We start from the raw sequence: 18203 nt of genomic DNA, 5'->3' as shown, positions 1-18203 counted from the left end.
CACTAGTCCCTGGCCTCACAGCTTGCTCAGCCCGTGCAGAGGCCATGGCTCTGCCCCAGCCCCAGCCATTGTCCTGACTCTGCCCCAGCCATTGCCAGGAGCCGGGGTAAAGAGAGCACTGCCAGGAAAGGGGCAGGCTTCATGTCTGAGCACACGGACCCCGCATGGCTGGTGGAGGGGGGCTGGTGCTGGCCCTAAGGGACAGTGTCCTTGTGTCCTGGAAGAGGTGACAGTTTGGGGAAGATGGGATGTGGAGAGGACTGTGCCTGTTTTCCTGGAGGAGCACGCATAGCCCCAAAGGGGAACAAGGTGTGTTGTCTGGTTACTCACAGCCAAGTGAACGGTGCTTAAGTCCACGGTGTTGACTTCAAAGAAGCTGCACACCCGTTTGTCCCGGAGAACATTCTGTAGCTCTTGCAAGATCTCCTCTGAATTCATTGGCAGGGAAAGCGTCGCCTTCCAGATGTCCAGAGTAGTGCTGCAAGCCCAGAACACGCTGTTGGCAGGGCTGCCCTGGTCACAGCGCCGTGACCCAGACCAACCCCGCAGGCCCCAGGCTGTCCTGCAGCCCTGGACCTCCCCACCATGTGCTTAGGGAGCCCTGGGGGACCAGGCTGGGCAAGCAGGAGGGGCAGGAGGGAGCGTGACGGGCTCTCTGGGCTGCCTTGGTCCGGTCTGGATGCTGAGGCCCTGGCTGCCCCAACAGGGCTGGCGAGCACCGTGCGATGGAGGGGCCCACATCTCAGGGATGTCGTGCAGCTTTCCTTGGCTCTGGCAGCCAGAGAGTCTCTGGAACCCTCTCCCAGTATGGAACAGGCCCCGAGGACTGTCAGAGCTGGTACCTGTCAAGTGACGGAAGGTCAGTCAACACGCTTATGACCGCTTGTCTGGGAAACTGGCCGGTCAGCGCATGCAGTACTGAAGTGAAGATGTTCCGGGGTAAAGATGTGCTGTTGCTATTTAGGTTTTCATGGAGGAACCTCAGAATCTTTGGCACCTGGAGGGGACACAGGAGAGAATGTAGCCGCCACTGGACTGCAGCCACTTGCCCGGGGGCCACTGAAACTGCTGCCCAAGTGCTGGGAATGCGAGGCAGGATACAAGCGAGGGATGAAAGGGCTCGAGGGCAGGGCAATCCAGCCATGGGCTGCTTACTTCCATCAGCCAGACTTCAGGGTCTTGGATGGCCACTTCCAGCATGAAATTGGCCCAGTGCTTCTTGTTGTTATCGATGCTGGATTCTCGAATGATCTCAAGTGTCATGCGGACAATGTCTTTTCTATGAGAAGGCTGGATGTAGTTTCCAAATATCTATTGGAGAAAGGAAGGAAGGAAAGGAAGACATGTCACACTGAGTCAGAGAGCAAGGCCTGCGGAGGGAAGATCAGGGGAAAAGGAGGGACAAAGTCCCTGGCTGGAGGGTGTCTGGCTCCTTACCTGCTTCCCGGAAAAAACGTACAGGAAAAAAATAACCTTCCAGATCCTCTCCATGGCTCTGTCCTTTACAATTTTAGTCTCGGAGGTGGTGAATTGCAGCAGCACCTGCAGGAAGCAAAGCTGCTGATCTGCTCTGGGAGCTGACAACTGCTCCAGCCAAAGCAGCGCTGCTGAACTCCTGGCTGGACTTGCACTGTTCATCAGGGATTCCCCAGAGCTGGGGCAAAGCCCTCAGTGGGGCACCAAGCCGCCGGGTCCCTTGACACAGATCCCGTGGCCAACATTGCAGCCAGGCAAGTAGGTACATTCCACCCCTGGTGGAGGCTCAGCTCCTTTCCCTTCCCGTGCCCTCCCCCAGAACACGGCCCTCTGTCCCCTCTCCATGAAGCCTGGCTTCTGGAGCATGAACTGCCCTGCAGGGGTCTGCAGTGGGGTGGAGATATTGCCAGTGGGAGGCCAGGAGAACAGAGTTTCGGGGCTGGGCTCCTGTGCAGGACGGGCAGGTCCCAGGAGAACTCTGCCCCATTCACACCTGGCAAGGAAAGCACGGGGCACCAGGAAAGCAGGGCGATGGCAGCTCCAGATGCTGCCAGTGCGGTGCACAAGGACAGGGCTCAAATTCTGCCACTGCTTTGCTGCAAGGAGAGCTCTGGGGGCAGAGGAGGCCCAGAAGTGCTGGGGGGAAGCTGTGCTGTGACACAGGAAGGACCTGTGGAGGGCAAGGGACGTTGACAGCAGCCAGGGGACACTGGGGCCCTAGAAGAGCTTGGTGGGCAGCCCCTGGCTCCCCTGAGCGTGCTGGGCACACTCCCGGCAGGCACTATGGTCTCTGTGCACGGCACAGGGGGCACTCTCCACTATTATATGTCACCTCCCTCTAGGGTGAGGAACAGCCCCTTGTGAAGCCCACGCTGTGCGAATTGCAGACCTGAAAGATAATGTTCACCCTGTCCCAGAGGCTGGAGGCAGGAGCGCTGATCAGCAATGTTCTCAGCATGATGTCCAGATTGTTCAGGGTCTGGAAGAAGAACAAGAGGTTGTGACAGGCTTTCAGCAGTTCCTCACGCTGCTAAGAAACTGTGCTGAACTTCTCCTTGCTGCCAAGAAAGGACAGCTGCAGCTCCATGCACTGCCCAGGGGACGCCACAGGGCAGAAAAGCTGCTGTGTGCAGACCAGGCCTCAAGCACTGGCTGCTGCCAGGCGGATGACAAGGGTGAGAGGGAAGGAATGGGGTAAAGCAAGGCTGAGACCCTGCTCTGCAAGGATCTTCAGTCATCTCTAAACACAGGGAAACTGCACGGAGCCAGAGGGATGGGGGCTCCTGTGGCTCACCCAGCACATACCATATTGTAGAGGTGAATGTCCAGTTCCTCTTCCGGAGGAAGGAAGAAGACACTGCTGGAACACGCAGCTACAAGAGACATCATTTTGTCCTCCAACACCATCTCCACCACGCTGGAAAGAGAGACAATGGTGCTGGGATCAGTGCCCCGATGACAAAGGGAAATGGACACGCACCTCCCGTGGGCAAGATTCCCTGTAAGGGATGGGGAGTCCTGCTGGGAGGAGCATCTTCCTCCGCGAGGCTGGCCTGGGCCAGAGGACAGTCCTGACACCTCCCAGCAGAGAGCTTCAGTGCTCCCTACACCTTCTGGGCAAGCCCCGAGCAGGGCAGAGCAGAGGCCCTGCCTGGATGGTGGATGCCTCCTTTCCAGATCTGCCAGGCCCATGCTCTGGGGAAGTGCCAGATCAGCCAGGGACAGGGTCCGTACCTTAAGGCATAGATAGCAAGCATGGCTTGCTGCCGCACCGCTGTGCACAGCTTGTCCCTGGGCTCCTCGTCCAGCAGCACCTGGAGAGCACAAATTGGATGGGACCTGGCAGCCACAGGCACACAGCGCCAGCAGAGCCAGCACTGTCGGCAGGGTTGGCAGAGTCCCGGTATCCCCCGCCAAGAGTGCCCCCCTGCACCTCGCAATGCTGAGGTCCCAGCAGCACCCGAGATCCCACTGGGGGAAGCTTGGTGTCCATGTATGTTTGCTCCCAATCACCCCTGCCCAATGCCCAGGGAGCCTCGCTCCCTTCCCCAGCCCGCCAGACGTCCCCTCACCTGGATGTTCTGTGCCAGCTTATTTCTGCTGCAGAAGATGTCCAGGCCCTCTAACAAGCCCTTCTGTTGGGCGGTTGTGCACACAGTGACGATGTTCCTCAGGAACTTCATCTTCTGCACCTCATCCTGGCAGCCACAGAGATACCAAGAGGGAGCGTGAGGGGGGGAGCCACAGCCAGCAGGACCGCAGCATTGCGGGGTGCGGAGCTGTGCGGGACGCCTGGAGGGCAGCAGCTCTGCCCAGCCAGCAGCCCTCCAGCAGCCTGGCAGCAGAGCCGGGGCACGGCCAGGACATGCAGGCACAGCCGCCATGGAAAGGGCTGCTCTTACCCTTTCCAGGTTTCTGACGTAGGCCTCGATGAAGACCACAGCTTCCTCTTCCTCTTCATACACAGGTAGCCAGATAGCGTCTAAGACAGAAGGAGAGCGAGCATTGCTGTAGAGAGGGGCTTAAGGATGAAGCAAGGGAAGGGGGCCCTGGCTTCAAGCAGGGGGCGCGGCTGGCCCCAGCCCTGCCCACCCCAGCGCAGACCCTCGCTCACCAGGCTGCAGCGGCTCCACCTCGCACACCTCGATGGGCTCCATTAGAGAGCTGCTCTCCTGGGAGCTCTCATCCTCTTCCCAGGCCACCCTGGGGCGGCTTGGGGGTCTCTGCTCCATTGAGTGATGAGGGGTGAGGGTCAGGAGGGGGCAGGCTCGGGACTGCCACGGGCAGTGGGGAAAGACGTGGGCTGCACTCGGGGGCTCCTCGCCAGTCCCACTCGCTCCTGCCCTGTCCCCTCGCTGTCCTGACGGACAGTGCGGGGCCACTGTGCCAGCACCAGCTATTGCCAGGTGACACCGGCCTGTGTCACAAAGGGCCTCTCTGTGACCTCACGCCCCCGGCTGGGTGAGGCTGGCTCGGGGCCCTCCCTTGTGCTCAGCTCCTCTCAGGGCTGCTCTTGCACGCAGGCCCAGAAAATGGCTCCATAAATTTTAATATCGTCTTGCAGTTGATGCTATTTTTTAGGAGCCAAGGAAAATGGGATAAGTTAAGGCATGCTCAAGGGTTTTGCATCTTACTGGGATCAAAAGACCCAAGCTGATTGCGGGCTGAGTCGTGATCATATCATGACATGCATTCAACCGAAATCTAAAGAGAGGCCTGAGCTTCATTATCTCCCCTGAGTGAAAAACAAATCATGACTATTCATGCATATTATTCTCTTTAGAGCCATTTAAAAAGAAAAAAAATCTGTATATTTCACTTGTTTAAATATTTGCGGTAAAGATCTGTGTACTTAAATAATTCTATTTCATGAGGACATAAACCTTCAGCTCTGTGGGAACGCAGATAAATGTTTATGAACTGCCACACTTCAAACAGGACTTTAGTTGATGGATAAACAAACAGCAAAGAATCCATAAACTTTTTTTTTCATTATTTTTTTTTTCTTAGCAAACACTGCTTTTGAAAATGTTTTTGGCTTTTGACATGGAAAGCATGATCCTCATTGTTCATCTTGCACTAGGAGATGTGCTTTTACCCATTATCAGAAATAAGCCTTTGCTCATGTGAAGTATTAAGGCAGCCTTACAGTCCCCATGAAGAAATTCTGACTTTGCACTAAGTAGGTGTTAGAGAATTAACACCTTAATGAGCATTAGGCTCATACGTAAGCTACCATGCTGATAGTACGATGCCACCATTGCAGTTATTTTCAGTTCATATTCATGGGAAAAGCACTGGTTTCTCACGTCCTGGGGCAGATCACCTGTTGGCACTATGAGCTTCCACGTTGGCCGCCATGCTCTCATGACCCTACAGTGGGCAGAGCCATAGGATGTCGGGGAAAAGAAACCAATGAACTTCACCAGCAATTAAAGGGGTTTTGAAGAATCATTCTTAAGCTCTTTAAAAATCATAGAGATTTACACGACTAATAATAGAATTGTGTGAGGATCTTAAAATTTCATTTAGAAGATTTGTTATCAATATTCCCTAGGATTCTCTTCATTCAGTTTGCAATATATGCTCAGAGCCAGACCAGAGATTTTTCAGTGTTATTTCATGCTGCTTACATTCCGGAAGAGGTTAAATTTTAAATACCTGTTTTCTGAACCGAGTTATATAGCACATTACTTACTGTATGTGTTCTCTGCCGTGTTGTTTATCACTTCTGCGTAACACTGGCTTATGATATGATAAAATTACTGGCCATGAGACTAAGCTGGTATTTGTACTCAGCATTGCCGTTAACTCCATGCTTTGGAAACCCTACCTCAGAAACTATTAATAATTGCAGCTTTTCCCCTTTTTCTTCAGGGAGCCAATCTATGGAGGGGACAGGGGGAGATATTTTTTCCTACTTGTTCACTCTCCCTTTCTGCTTTACCCCCTTCTCCTCCAGGCGAGTTATGATAGCTCTTCAAAACTGAATATCCTTGGGATGTTCAGACCAGCATGTTCTTGTTGTTATGTCTCCTGAATGCACTTCGGGTTTTGTTTAAAATTAAACAACTACTTAAGAATGCCATCCAGAGATCTGTCCTGAGGCAGGATAGTTATGAGTGGCACGCATGGTGGGAGGATAAGGGCAGGCTTCTAGAGCAGCGGGCACCTCCAGTGCTTTGGAAATTCACCCCTGAACAAGTGCAAAATTCTAAAACGCTGGCAGAATGCTTGAAAAAGGTGTGGCATCACCCTGGCACTTCCAAAGAGACAAAAAACGCTGCAACGTGCTGGGGCTTGGCCTGTGCTCATTGGGCCACAGTCAATGCCACTCCATCCCCTGTTACAGTCCTTGTGGCCATTGCAACCCCTGTTACAGTCCCTGTGGCCACTGCAACCCCTGTGACGGGCCCTGTGGTCACTACATTCGCTGTGACAGGCCCTGCAGCCACTCTAACCCCTACAATGGGCCCTGTGGCCGTTGCAACTGCTGTGACGGCATCCCTGCCCCTTTCAAGGCAGTGGTCTCTTTCTCTCATCTGCCGGCATCCCTCTGCCTTGCCCTTCAGACTGGAAACCTGTGGCAATGGCTGGGGCAGGGGCAGAGCCATGGTCTCTGCACAGGCTGGGCGGTCTGCAAGGCTGGGGACAAGTACACCGACTGGTACCTAATCCTGATACTCTTCTGGCGATTATATCTTGACCAAAATGTGAAATGGCTGGAGACCTTGACAATAGCTTTGCTGAGAACTAGAATAGCCCCTAGAGCTAAAGAGAAAGTTAGTCCGTTTTAATTATTGTATGGTAAACCATACGCTGTGAATGAATTGGTGATAGAAGGGAGACAAATGCATGTAAGGGGAGAAAACTGGGTTAGTCAATATCTGCTCTGTCTCCTGTATTATTGTCTCTCCTCAGGTATATACAGGAACGATTACTGGTTCCGTTAGACATCCCTGTGGTGGTTGTTGATTATAACTTTGAGCTGCATAGATGCTTTATATACCCCAAAGTGGGACAGAAATGAACATTTGGAAGAACCTGGCTGAGAAAAAGGACTGGAGCAGTCCCTGGCAAATGGTGGGGCTGTGTTTCCACAGGCTTAATTTTTTCTGATTCTCTTCCTCATCCCAGAGAAGGAGGGGCTCAGGGGAGCGAACGGCTGTGTGGTGCTGAGCTGCCGGGCCGGCCTAAACCTCAACAGGGCTCAAATTCTCCCACTGCTTTGGAGCAAGGAGAGCTCTGGGGGCAGAGGAGGCCCAGAAGTGCTGGGAGGAAGCTGTCCTGTGACACAGGAAGGACCTGTGGAGGGCAAGGGACACTGGGTCCCTAGAAGAGCTTGGTGGGCAGGCCCTGGCTCCCCTGAGCGTGCTGGGCACACTCCCGGCAGGCACTATGGTCTCTGTGCATGGCACAGGGGGCACTCTCCACCACACCGTGTCACCTCCCTCCGGAATGAGGAACTCTGCTACTTTTCCCAGAGGCTGGAGGCAGGAGGGCTGATCTGCAACATCTGCAGCATGCTGTCTGTATTGTGCAGGGCCTGCTTGAAGGACAAGAAGTTGTGGCAGGATTTCAGTGGTCCTGTTAGCAATAGAAGAAGAAATAATACAATATTGTTTAGTATGTTACATTTGCGATGTACTGTTCCGAGGCTGCGCTTGGAAGAAACAAAATATATGTGCAAGGGTAACATGAGAATGCACCAATTCATGATGAGGAGTAAGGAGGATTAAAAGAATGCTCAATTTGCAAGACATCTAGATAACTGGGGCTTCTTGGACTCTGGGAACTGGGTCAAACCAACCTTGCGGTTTGGACTGAGACCAAGGGCTCAGAGAGCATGCGTGAAAAGGAAAGGTTAAAAAGTTCAACTCTGATGAAGACATCTTACTTCATCCCGACGACCACCCGGACGACCACCAGAGAGTGATACGCAAGCGCAGAAGGACTGATAAGATAATTAGCATACGAAGCGAGGCTAGGTGGAGCTAGGAAATGAATATGCATAGATGAGTTGTGAAACCTAATGCATATGTAGTATCTTAGGAGATAAAAGAGAACTAAGAAAACAAATCAGACGAAGTTAGATTTGGGCAGGCATGCCCCTAACTTCCGGCGCCTAATAAAGCACCTTCATATAATCACTTTGTGGATTATGTGTCTTCATGAACGCTAACAGTCCCACACCCCTCCAAGAGAGCGTTCTGAATTCCCCCTTACTGCCAAGAAAGGACAGCCACAGCTCCGTGCGCTACCCAGGGGAGGCCACGGGGCAGAAAAGCTGCTGTGTGCAGACCAGCCCTCAAGCACTGGATGCATCCAGGCTGATGGCAAGGGATGAGAGGGAAGGGAAGGCCAAGACCCTGCCCTGCAAGGATCTTCACTCGTCTGTAAATAGAAGAAAGCCAGGAGGCAGCCACCCCTGTTTCCACCCCTGGGGCAGTTGATTCCGGGTGTACCAGATGCTCCTCCAAGGGAAAGCAAACTGTGGCCTGCACTCTGCTGCCAAAGGGGTGGAGAAAAACAATATATATTGTGGCATACCACTTGGCTGCCTTTGATTCCAGTTCATATTGAAGTTCGAGCGTGTCTAGCATTGCAGCGCTTGACTTGATTTGGGCCTCAGTAGTCCACTGTAGGTCTCCACTCACCATTAGACTTTTGCAGTGGCCATATGGGACTGTTAAAGAGTGAGTCTTGCTGGTCACTCCTTGGCTCTCCAGTTGACAAATCAGCTTATGGATGGAAGTCAGGTCTCTGTCTAGTGCAATATCACTGCCGGTGCACTGTTGGGGTTGTGATCAGCACCTGCTGATCATGTTAAACAAAACTTTGTGTTTTGCTTAAAATTAAACAACTACTTTAAGAATGCCATCCAGAGATCAGTCCTGAGGCAGGATAGTTATGAGTGGCAGGGAGTGGCCCTGCAGCAACTCCAACCCCTGTGACAGGCCCTGCAGCCATTCCAGCCCCTGTGACAGGCTCTGCAGCCACTCCTACCCTCTCCAGATGCCTTGGAGACAGAGGGCATTAAAACTTGTCTGCGTTGCTTGGTCTCTCAGAGGACCCTTCTGTTGTGGGGTTGCTGAGTGTATGGGAACAGGCATCCGTCTGCTTGCCTGTGGTCTCTGTGTGGTGTATAAAATCTATTTGGCTCCTAGTGCTTTGGCGATCCCCTGGACTACTTCCACGAAGAAGTGTGGTCTGACTGTTGGGTTCCAACGGTACACAGAAGAAGATGTCTTCTGTATATCTGTAGAACCAATGCTGAAGAAAATGAATCTTCATCAGATATAGTCGCCAGAAGAGTATCAGGATTAGGTACCAGTCGGTGTATGTCTTTGGTTATTTTATTTATGGCCCACAGGTCCTGCACAAACCTGTATTCTCTAGTGCTTAGTTTCTTCACCGGTGGAATAGGGGCATTAAAGCTGGACTGGCATGCACAAATGAATCCATGTGATAGAAACTTGTCTATCAACAGCTCTTCTCCTTTTCTTGCTGCAAAACTAATTTGATATTGGGGTACCCATAAAGCCATTGCTCCAGATTTAACTCAACCTGGACTGGGGACACATTTTTTTGCTCTCCCAGGTTGTTTTCCTGCCCTGGAAAATTGAGTTACTACATTTAAAACCTATTCAGGTACCTACTGGTGCCCTCCCAGCTCTAGCAGCAGGCAAATTTGGGCTTTCCAAGCATTTTCAGGTGAAATCTTAACTTTTATCTTGTCTGTAGAAAAACTCACTTGGACATTTAATTTGTCTCTTCCCAGCAAAGGGAGAGGTCACTCAGGCATACATAGAAACTGGTGTACTAGCATTCTTCCCCCGCTTTTACAGTCCATTGGCTGCAGGAGTGGTCTTAGGGCCTGTTGCCCTCCAGCACAAACAATCGGGATTTTTGCCTCAAGCAAAGGTTCTTTACAGTTGTCACTACTGAATGGGTTGTGCCACTGTCTAAAAGGAAATCAGTTGTGTCTCCCCCAGTCTTAACAGGAACCAGGGTTTAGAGACTGGAATTTCATTCCCTGGTCTCCATCATTCTGAGTCTAAATCTTCCAACATAATCAAATTATGCTCCTCACCTCCTCTTTTCACCTTCTTTTTCTTTCCCCGTGGACACTTGTGTGGAGACTTCAGTAAAGCTTTTGACACTATTTCTGACAGCATTCTCCACTTCTCCAGCCTGTCCAGGTCGATTCCGTCATCTGTGTCATTGATAAAAATGTTGAAGAGCACTGGACCCAAGACCGACCCCTGAGAGACACCACTTGTGACAGGCCTCCACCCAGACATAGAACCATTGACCACAACCCTTTGGCTGCGACCAGCCAACCAATTCTTTATCCACCTAACAGTCCATCCTTCAAACCCATACCTCTCCAATTTAGGGAGAAGAATGTGGTGAGGGACCAAATCAAAGGCTTTGCTCAAGTCCAGGTAGATGATATCCATCGCCCTTCCTTTGTCCACCAATGCCGTCACACCATCCTAGAAGGCCACCAGATTGGTTAGGCAAGATCTGCCTTTGGTGAATAAAAATAAATAAAACTGTTGCTGTATCATATTATACTGCAAAGCTCATGATCCCTATAGTTCAGAGGGAGTTTGGGAAATTAATCTGAGGAACCAAAGCAAACATTCAGATGAGAAATGTCAGCAGCTATTCACAATGCTGCATGTGGTGTCATTTTCTGAACACACACACTCAAGTCAAGCTTCAAAATCAGGCAGCTTAAGTACAGTCAGAGAGCAAGTGAGCATATTAAACAATCCCAACACTACACTCCATCACCGTGTTTCAAACTGGGATTTTCAACATTCAGTTAAGAGGGTCTAATAATTTCTGGAAATTTGGTTGAAATTCATGTTGTGGAGAAACAGCACAAGAGGACCAATATTCAAAATCTTTGAACAACTCTAACGCAGCTATATGGTTGTGCAATATCCATACATGAACAGACTGCAAAGCTGGTGGACTGGGAAGATTGCATGCAGGAAGTGAGTCCCAGCAGTTACCTCCCACCAGCTAGGCCACACCTACTGAGCACATAGTTCAAGTCCATCCTAAATTCAAAGTACTGTTTCTAAGTTGATGTATTACACTTTGCAGTTGGGGCAGGTCTATAGGAGGTGTGTCCGAGAGTGTACAGTTCTAAAAAACACAGCTTCACCTGCCTCCAGTGTCTGCTAAAAATGCATGAAATGCTAAACAATTCTGGTAGAATGGATAAAATGGTGTGCTGAGATTTAGTATTTTCCTTGGAAGGGAAAAAAAAAAAAAAGTCTTATTGAACTCATGCAACTAAAAGATTTAAAATAAGAACGGCAACTTTGCTACCTTGGTGCAACGTACTGAAAGCTTACTACATGCTTTGCACAGTAAGCACAAAGCAGCAACTAGAGTAAATAATTCTAATAAGATTTGCAGTGATGTGTGATTGTCTGCACAATCTACTTTAGGTGTACAAAGATTAATTCATTCACTTTACTACGAGCACTTAAGAGGGAAGCATATATTGAAAAAGAAAGACACTCTGTAGTCAATGGAGGGAGAAACAATTTGAGGGGGTGACTTATACTGGTTCTTTAGGATGGGAGTAATTGCATTTGCATTTGCATTTGCAATTTGCAATTTGCATTTGCAATTTGCATTTGCAATTGCAAATAAGTTGTGCCACACCACTGAATCATGAACTTCTATAGAAAAAAATTGACAAAAATATGCAAATCTAAAAACAAAGGAAATTTTATTCAGCTCTCTCACAGAAGATCTATATTTTTTTGAGAACATTAGGAGAATCTGAGCCCTGTCCTTGTGCACCGCATTTTTTTGAGAACATTAGGAATATGCAGCACAAATGCTGTATTCGAAATGCTCAGACTGTACAAACACCAGAAATCAAAATACTTCAATTGCAATTTATCTTTCCCAATAGAGTGGTAAAGATGAGCTGAATAGTCACTAACCTAAGAGTTTGAAACCAAGAATACAAAAACTTTTATACAATGTACTTTATAGCAAATCAAATACTACTGCTTTAAGGACTGTACTTATAGTGGCTATTTTTCCCCCTAGGCTACAGAACATTCAAAAATTTAACCTCTTCCGGAATGTAAGCAGCATGAAATAACACTGAAAAATCTCTGGTCTGGCTCTGAGCATATATTGCAAACTGAATGAAGAGAATCCTAGGGAATATTGATAACAAATCTTCTAAATGAAATTTTAAGATCCTCACACAATTCTATTATTAGTCGTGTAAATCTCTATGATTTTTAAAGAGCTTAAGAATGATTCTTCAAAACCCCTTTAATTGCTGGTGAAGTTCATTGGTTTCTTTTCCCCGACATCCTATGGCTCTGCCCACTGTAGGGTCATGAGAGCATGGCGGCCAACGTGGAAGCTCATAGTGCCAACAGGTGATCTGCCCCACGACGTGAGAAACTAGTGCTTTTCCCATGAATATGAACCGAAAATAACTGCAATGGTGGCATCATACTATCAGCATGGTAGCTTACGTATGAGCCTAATGCTCACTAAGGTGTTAATTCTCTAACACCTACTTAGTGCAAAGTCAGAATTTCTTCATGGGGACTGTAAGGCTGCCTTAATACTTCACATGAGCAAAGGCTTATTTCTGATAATGGGTAAAAGCACATCTCCTAGTGCAAGATGAACAATGAGGATCATGCTTTCCATGTCAAAAGCCAAAAACATTTTCAAAAGCAGTGTTTGCTAAGAAAAAAAAAATAATGAAAAAAAAAGTTTATGGATTCTTTGCTGTTTGTTTATCCATCAACTAAAGTCCTGTTTGAAGTGTGGCAGTTCATAAACATTTATCTGCGTTCCCACAGAGCTGAAGGTTTATGTCCTCATGAAATAGAATTATTTAAGTACACAGATCTTTACCGCAAATATTTAAACAAGTGAAATATACAGATTTTTTTTCTTTTTAAATGGCTCTAAAGAGAATAATATGCATGAATAGTCATGATTTGTTTTTCACTCAGGGGAGATAATGAAGCTCAGGCCTCTCTTTAGATTTCGGTTGAATGCATGTCATGATATGATCACGACTCAGCCCGCAATCAGCTTGGGTCTTTTGATCCCAGTAAGATGCAAAACCCTTGAGCATGCCTTAACTTATCCCATTTTCCTTGGCTCCTAAAAAATAGCATCAACTGCAAGACGATATTAAAATTTATGGAGCCATTTTCTGGGCCTGCGTGCAAGAGCAGCCCTGAGAGGAGCTGAGCACAAGGGAGGGCCCCGAGCCAGCCTCACCCAGCCGGGGGCGTGAGGTCACAGAGAGGCCCTTTGTGACACAGGCCGGTGTCACCTGGCAATAGCTGGTGCTGGCACAGTGGCCCCGCACTGTCCGTCAGGACAGCGAGGGGACAGGGCAGGAGCGAGTGGGACTGGCGAGGAGCCCCCGAGTGCAGCCCACGTCTTTCCCCACTGCCCGTGGCAGTCCCGAGCCTGCCCCCTCCTGACCCTCACCCCTCATCACTCAATGGAGCAGAGACCCCCAAGCCGCCCCAGGGTGGCCTGGGAAGAGGATGAGAGCTCCCAGGAGAGCAGCTCTCTAATGGAGCCCATCGAGGTGTGCGAGGTGGAGCCGCTGCAGCCTGGTGAGCGAGGGTCTGCGCTGGGGTGGGCAGGGCTGGGGCCAGCCGCGCCCCCTGCTTGAAGCCAGGGCCCCCTTCCCTTGCTTCATCCTTAAGCCCCTCTCTACAGCAATGCTCGCTCTCCTTCTGTCTTAGACGCTATCTGGCTACCTGTGTATGAAGAGGAAGAGGAAGCTGTGGTCTTCATCGAGGCCTACGTCAGAAACCTGGAAAGGGTAAGAGCAGCCCTTTCCATGGCGGCTGTGCCTGCATGTCCTGGCCGTGCCCCGGCTCTGCTGCCAGGCTGCTGGAGGGCTGCTGGCTGGGCAGAGCTGCTGCCCTCCAGGCGTCCCGCACAGCTCCGCACCCCGCAATGCTGCGGTCCTGCTGGCTGTGGCTCCCCCCCTCACGCTCCCTCTTGGTATCTCTGTGGCTGCCAGGATGAGGTGCAGAAGATGAAGTTCCTGAGGAACATCGTCACTGTGTGCACAACTGCCCAACAGAAGGGCTTGTTAGAGGGCCTGGACATCTTCTGCAGCAGAAATAAGCTGGCACAGAACATCCAGGTGAGGGGACGTCTGGCGGGCTGGGGAAGGGAGCGAGGCTCCCTGGGCATTGGGCAGGGGTGACTGGGGGCCAAATGCATGGACGCCAAGCTGCTCCCAGTGAGATTGTGGATGCTGCTGGGACCTCAGTGTTGGAAGGTGCAGGGGACACTCTGGGTGCCGGTGCTGGGCTGGGGCCACCAGGGCTCCTCTGGTCCTGCCCAGCAGTGCTGGCTCTGCTGGTGCTGAGTATCAGCGGCTGCCAGGTCCTATCCCGGTTGTGCTCTGCAGGTGCTGCTGGAGGACGAGCCCAAGGACAAGCTGTTCACAGCGGTGCGGCAGCAAGCCATGCTTGCTGTCTCTGCCTTGAGGTACGTGCCCTGTCCTTGGCTCAGCTGGCATATCCCTAGGGCATGGTCCTGGCAGATCTGACCCTGGCAAGGAGGCATTCACCATCCAGGCAGGGCCTCTGCTCTCCCCTGCTCGGGGCTTGTCCAGAGGACAAAGGGAGCACTGAAGCTTTCTGCTGGGAGGTGTCAGGACCGTCCTCTGGCCCAGGCCAGCCTCATGGAGAAGGACACTGATCCCAGCAGGGCTCCCCAGCCCTCCCTTCGAGTTCTGCCTATGGGAGGTCTGTGTCCACCTCCCTTTGTCATGGAGGCACTGCTGCCAGCACCAGTGTCTCTCTCTTTGCAGCACAGTGGAGATGGCGGTGGAGGATGAAATGACGTTTCTGTTACTTGCATCCTTCAAGAGCATCTTCTTCCTTCCTCCGGAAGAGGAACTCAACATTCGCCTCTACAGTATGGTATGTGCTGTGTGAGCAACAGGAGCGCCCATATCTCTTTGAGCTACCTCCTGGCTTGCCTGTATTTACAGATGACTGAAGATCCTTGCTGGGCAGGGTCTCAGCCTTGCTTCACCCCATCACGTCCCTCTCACCCTTTGCATCTGCCTGGCTGTATCCAATGCTTGAGGCCTGGTCTGCACACAGCACCTTTTCTGCCCTGAGGCCTCCCGTGGGCAGCGCACAGAGCTGCAGCTGTCCTTCCTTGGCAGTAAGGGATGTGGTGGTTTTGCCCTGCAGGACATCTGAGTTCCACCACAACTGCTCTCTCACTTTCCCTCCCCAAAGGGAAAGGTGGAGAAAATATGATGGAAAGGGCTCAAGGGTTGAGCTAAGGACAGGGAGATCCCTCAACAACTATCATCAAGGGCAAAACAGGCTCAGAGCAGGGAGATTAGTAACATTTATTACCTATTTCTAACAAGCTAGAGCAGTGAGTAACTCAAAAAAAAAAAAGGAAACACCTTCCCCCATCCACCCTATTTGACGTCCTCCCCTCCAGGGGAACGGGGGAATGGGGGTTGCAGTCAGTCTATAACACTTTGTCTCCACCGCTCCTTCACGGTCCCTCTCTGCCCCTGCTCCGGTGTGGGGTCCCTCCCATGGGATGCCGTCCTTCACAAAGTGATCCTGTGTGGGCTTCCCACAGGCAGCAGCTCTTCAAAAACTGCTCCAGTATGGGTCCGTACCATGGGGTCCATCTGTCAGGAGCAAACTGTTCCAACATATGTCTCCCATAGGTAGCAGATGCCCCCACATCAACTGCTCCTGCGTGGGCTCCTCTCCACAGGCTGCAGCTCCGGCCCAGGGCCTGCTCCTGCGGGGGCTCTCCATGGGCCGCAGCCTCCTCCAGGCCACATCCACCTGCTCCACCGGGGGCTCCTCCACGGGCTGCAGCGTGGAGATCTGCTCCGTGTGGGACCCGTGGGCTGCAGGGGGACAGCCTGCTCCACCAGGGGCCTCTCCCCAGGCCGCAGGGGAACTTCAGTTCTTGCACCTGGAGCACCTCCTGCCCTCCTGCTGCACTGACCTTGGTGTCTGCAGGGCCGCTTCTCACTCCTTGCTCTCCCAGCTGCTGTTGTGCACCTATATGTATATATATATATATTTAATCCACCCTGTCTTAAGAATGCTCTCACAGAGGCATTTCAACATTGCTTATTAGCCTGGCTCTGGGCAGCGAGGGGGTCCCCTTGGAGCTGGTTGAAACAGGCCCTTATCTAACAAGGGGCTGCTTCTGAATTCTACTCACAGAGGCCCACCCTGCAGCCCCCCAAAACCTTGCTATGTAAACCCAGTACAAGGGGGAGTTCAGCACAGTCTCATAGAGCTTTGAAGGACCACTGAAAGCCTGCCACCACAACAATTTGTCCTTCTTGCAGACCCTGAAAAGTATGGACAACATGCTGCAGATGTTGCTGATCAGCCCTCCTGCCTCCAGCTTCGAGGAGAATTTGCATAAGATCTTGCAGGTTTGTCATTTTCACAGTGTGGGCTTCACAGTGGCTGTTCCTCACCCTAGAGGGAGGTGACATATAATAGTGGAGAGTGCCCCCTGTGCCGTGCACAGAGACCATAGTGCCTGCCGGGAGTGTGCCCAGCACGCTCAGGGGAGCCAGGGGCTGCCCACCAAGCTCTTCTAGGGCCCCAGTGTCCCCTGGCTGCTGTCAACGTCCCTTGCCCTCCACAGGTCCTTCCTGTGTCACAGCACAGCTTCCCCCCAGCACTTCTGGGCCTCCTCTGCCCCCAGAGCTCTCCTTGCAGCAAAGCAGTGGCAGAATTTGAGCCCTGTCCTTGTGCACCGCACTGGCAGCATCTGGAGCTGCCATCGCCCTGCTTCCCTGGTGCCCCGTGCTTTCCTTGCCAGGTGTGAATGGGGCAGAGTTCTCCTGGGACCTGCCCGTCCTGCACAGGAGCCCAGCCCCGAAACTCTGTTCTGGCCTCCTGGAGGACATATCACTGTGGCACTGCATAAACCCAGGCCATTTCTGCCTGTTGTGGTTTAACCCAGCCGGCAGCCCAGCACCACATAGCAGTTCACTCACCCTCCCCACGCCTTCTTTGGGATGAGGGAGAGAATCAGAAAAAATGAAGCCTGCGGGTTGAGATAAAGCCAGTTTATCAGGACAGAAAAGAAAGGAAGATAATAATAATAATGATTATAGTACTACTAATAATACACAATGCAATTGCTCACCACCTGCTGACCGATGCCCAGCCTATCCCCGAGTACCCGGTCCCCCCAGCCCAGCCAGCCCCCCCATATAATTGTTCAGCATGACATCAGATGGCATGGAATCCCCCTTTGGCCAGTTTGGGTCAGCTGTCCTGGGTCTGTCTCCTCCCAGCTCCCGCTGCACCCCCAGCCTGCCCGCTGGCAGGACAGAGCGAGAAGCTGAAAAGTCCTTGGCTTGGTGTAAGCACTGCTCTGCGACAATTAAAACATCAGTGTGTTACCAACATTATTCTCACCCTAACTGCAAAACACAGCACCACACCAGCTACCAGGAGGAAAATTAACTCTATCCCAGCTGAAACCAGGACATTGCTCCAAAAGCCAGCCTTCATGGAGAGGGGACAGGGAACTGTGTTCTGGGGGCGGGAATGGGAAGGAGCTAGGGCTTCCCTGGGATGGCATCTGCCTACTTGCCTGGCTACAGGGTTGGCCTTGGGATTTGTGTGAAGGGACCCCATGGCTCAGTGACCCACTGAGGGCTTTGCTCCAGCTCTGGGAATCCCTAATGAACATCGTGACTCCAGCCAGGAGTTCAGCAGTGCTGCTTCTGCTGGAGCAGTTGTCAGCTCCCAGAGCAGACCAGCAGCTTTGCTTCCTGCAGGTGCTGCTACGCTTTGCGAACTCTCAGAACAAACTTGCAAAGGAGAGAGCCATGGAAAGGATCTGGAGGCTGACTGGTTTCATTTCTAGCTGTTCTGATCAGGAGGTAAGGACGCAGGCACCCTCCAGCCAGGCCATCTCCCCTTCCCTGTGTTCCAGAGCAGCCTGCAGCTCAGGGGTGCCTGCGAGGCAAAGCTGGGCACAGGTGGGGGCTGTCAGCACAGCTCTGCCCTGAAGGGAGGGTCTTTCTTCCTCCTTTCCCCTGATCTTCCCTCCCCAGGCGCTGCTCTCTGACTCAATGTGTCATGTCTTCCTTCCTTCCTTCCTTCCGTAGCCATTTGGAAAATACCTCCAGCCTCCTCAGAGGACAGCCATCGTCC

At 51.5% G+C, this 18203-nt stretch overlaps 2 protein-coding genes across 2 annotated transcripts; one reads left to right on the top strand and one right to left on the bottom strand.

Moving 5' to 3' along the window:
* Positions 1 to 109: 109 nt before the first annotated feature.
* LOC308187151 (uncharacterized protein) lies at positions 110 to 5036 on the bottom strand. The gene is made up of 7 exons (XM_080609304.1): positions 3549 to 5036; positions 3211 to 3290; positions 2782 to 2893; positions 2366 to 2455; positions 1438 to 1542; positions 1156 to 1311; positions 110 to 997 (listed from the first exon to the last, which is right to left on the bottom strand). Exons 1-7 carry the CDS (start codon positions 3858 to 3860, stop codon positions 830 to 832), a joined length of 1023 nt encoding a protein of 340 aa, XP_080465430.1. The 5' UTR covers positions 3861 to 5036; the 3' UTR covers positions 110 to 829.
* A 7637-nt stretch (positions 5037 to 12673) lies between these two features.
* On the top strand, positions 12674 to 15467 carry LOC308187147 (uncharacterized protein). Its single transcript, XM_080609301.1, has 3 exons — positions 12674 to 14161; positions 14432 to 14511; positions 14837 to 15467. The coding sequence occupies exons 1-3, from the start codon at positions 13850 to 13852 to the stop codon at positions 14961 to 14963; spliced, it is 519 nt and encodes a 172-aa protein (XP_080465427.1). The 5' UTR covers positions 12674 to 13849; the 3' UTR covers positions 14964 to 15467.
* Positions 15468 to 18203: the final 2736 nt, after the last annotated feature.

This window comes from Anser brachyrhynchus (genome assembly GCF_964034855.1).
Source record: "Anser brachyrhynchus genome assembly, contig: SCAFFOLD_145, whole genome shotgun sequence".
Taxonomy (NCBI): domain Eukaryota; kingdom Metazoa; phylum Chordata; class Aves; order Anseriformes; family Anatidae; genus Anser; species Anser brachyrhynchus.
The sequence above is the reverse complement of the archived record's forward strand: the minus strand, read 5'-3'. Positions and strand labels throughout refer to the sequence as shown.

What these genes read in the sequence shown, in the direction of transcription:
- LOC308187147 (XM_080609301.1), top strand. Translation starts at nt 13,850, where the DNA reads ATGGCGGCTGTGCCTGCATGTCCTGGCCGTGCCCCGGCTCTGCTGCCA. An exon ending in AGCTGGCACAGAACATCCAG is followed by an intron (nt 14,162 to 14,431) that starts GTGAGGGGACGT and finishes TGTGCTCTGCAG; the next exon opens with GTGCTGCTGGAGGACGAGCC. An exon ending in CTTGCTGTCTCTGCCTTGAG is followed by an intron (nt 14,512 to 14,836) that starts GTACGTGCCCTG and finishes CTCTCTTTGCAG; the next exon opens with CACAGTGGAGATGGCGGTGG.
- LOC308187151 (XM_080609304.1), bottom strand. Translation starts at nt 3,860, where the DNA reads ATGGCGGCTGTGCCTGCATGTCCTGGCCGTGCCCCGGCTCTGCTGCCA. An exon ending in GGGTGAACATTATCTTTCAG is followed by an intron (nt 1,543 to 2,365) that starts GTCTGCAATTCG and finishes TGCTTCCTGCAG; the next exon opens with GTGCTGCTGCAATTCACCAC. An exon ending in ACGTTTTTTCCGGGAAGCAG is followed by an intron (nt 1,312 to 1,437) that starts GTAAGGAGCCAG and finishes TTTCTCCAATAG; the next exon opens with ATATTTGGAAACTACATCCA.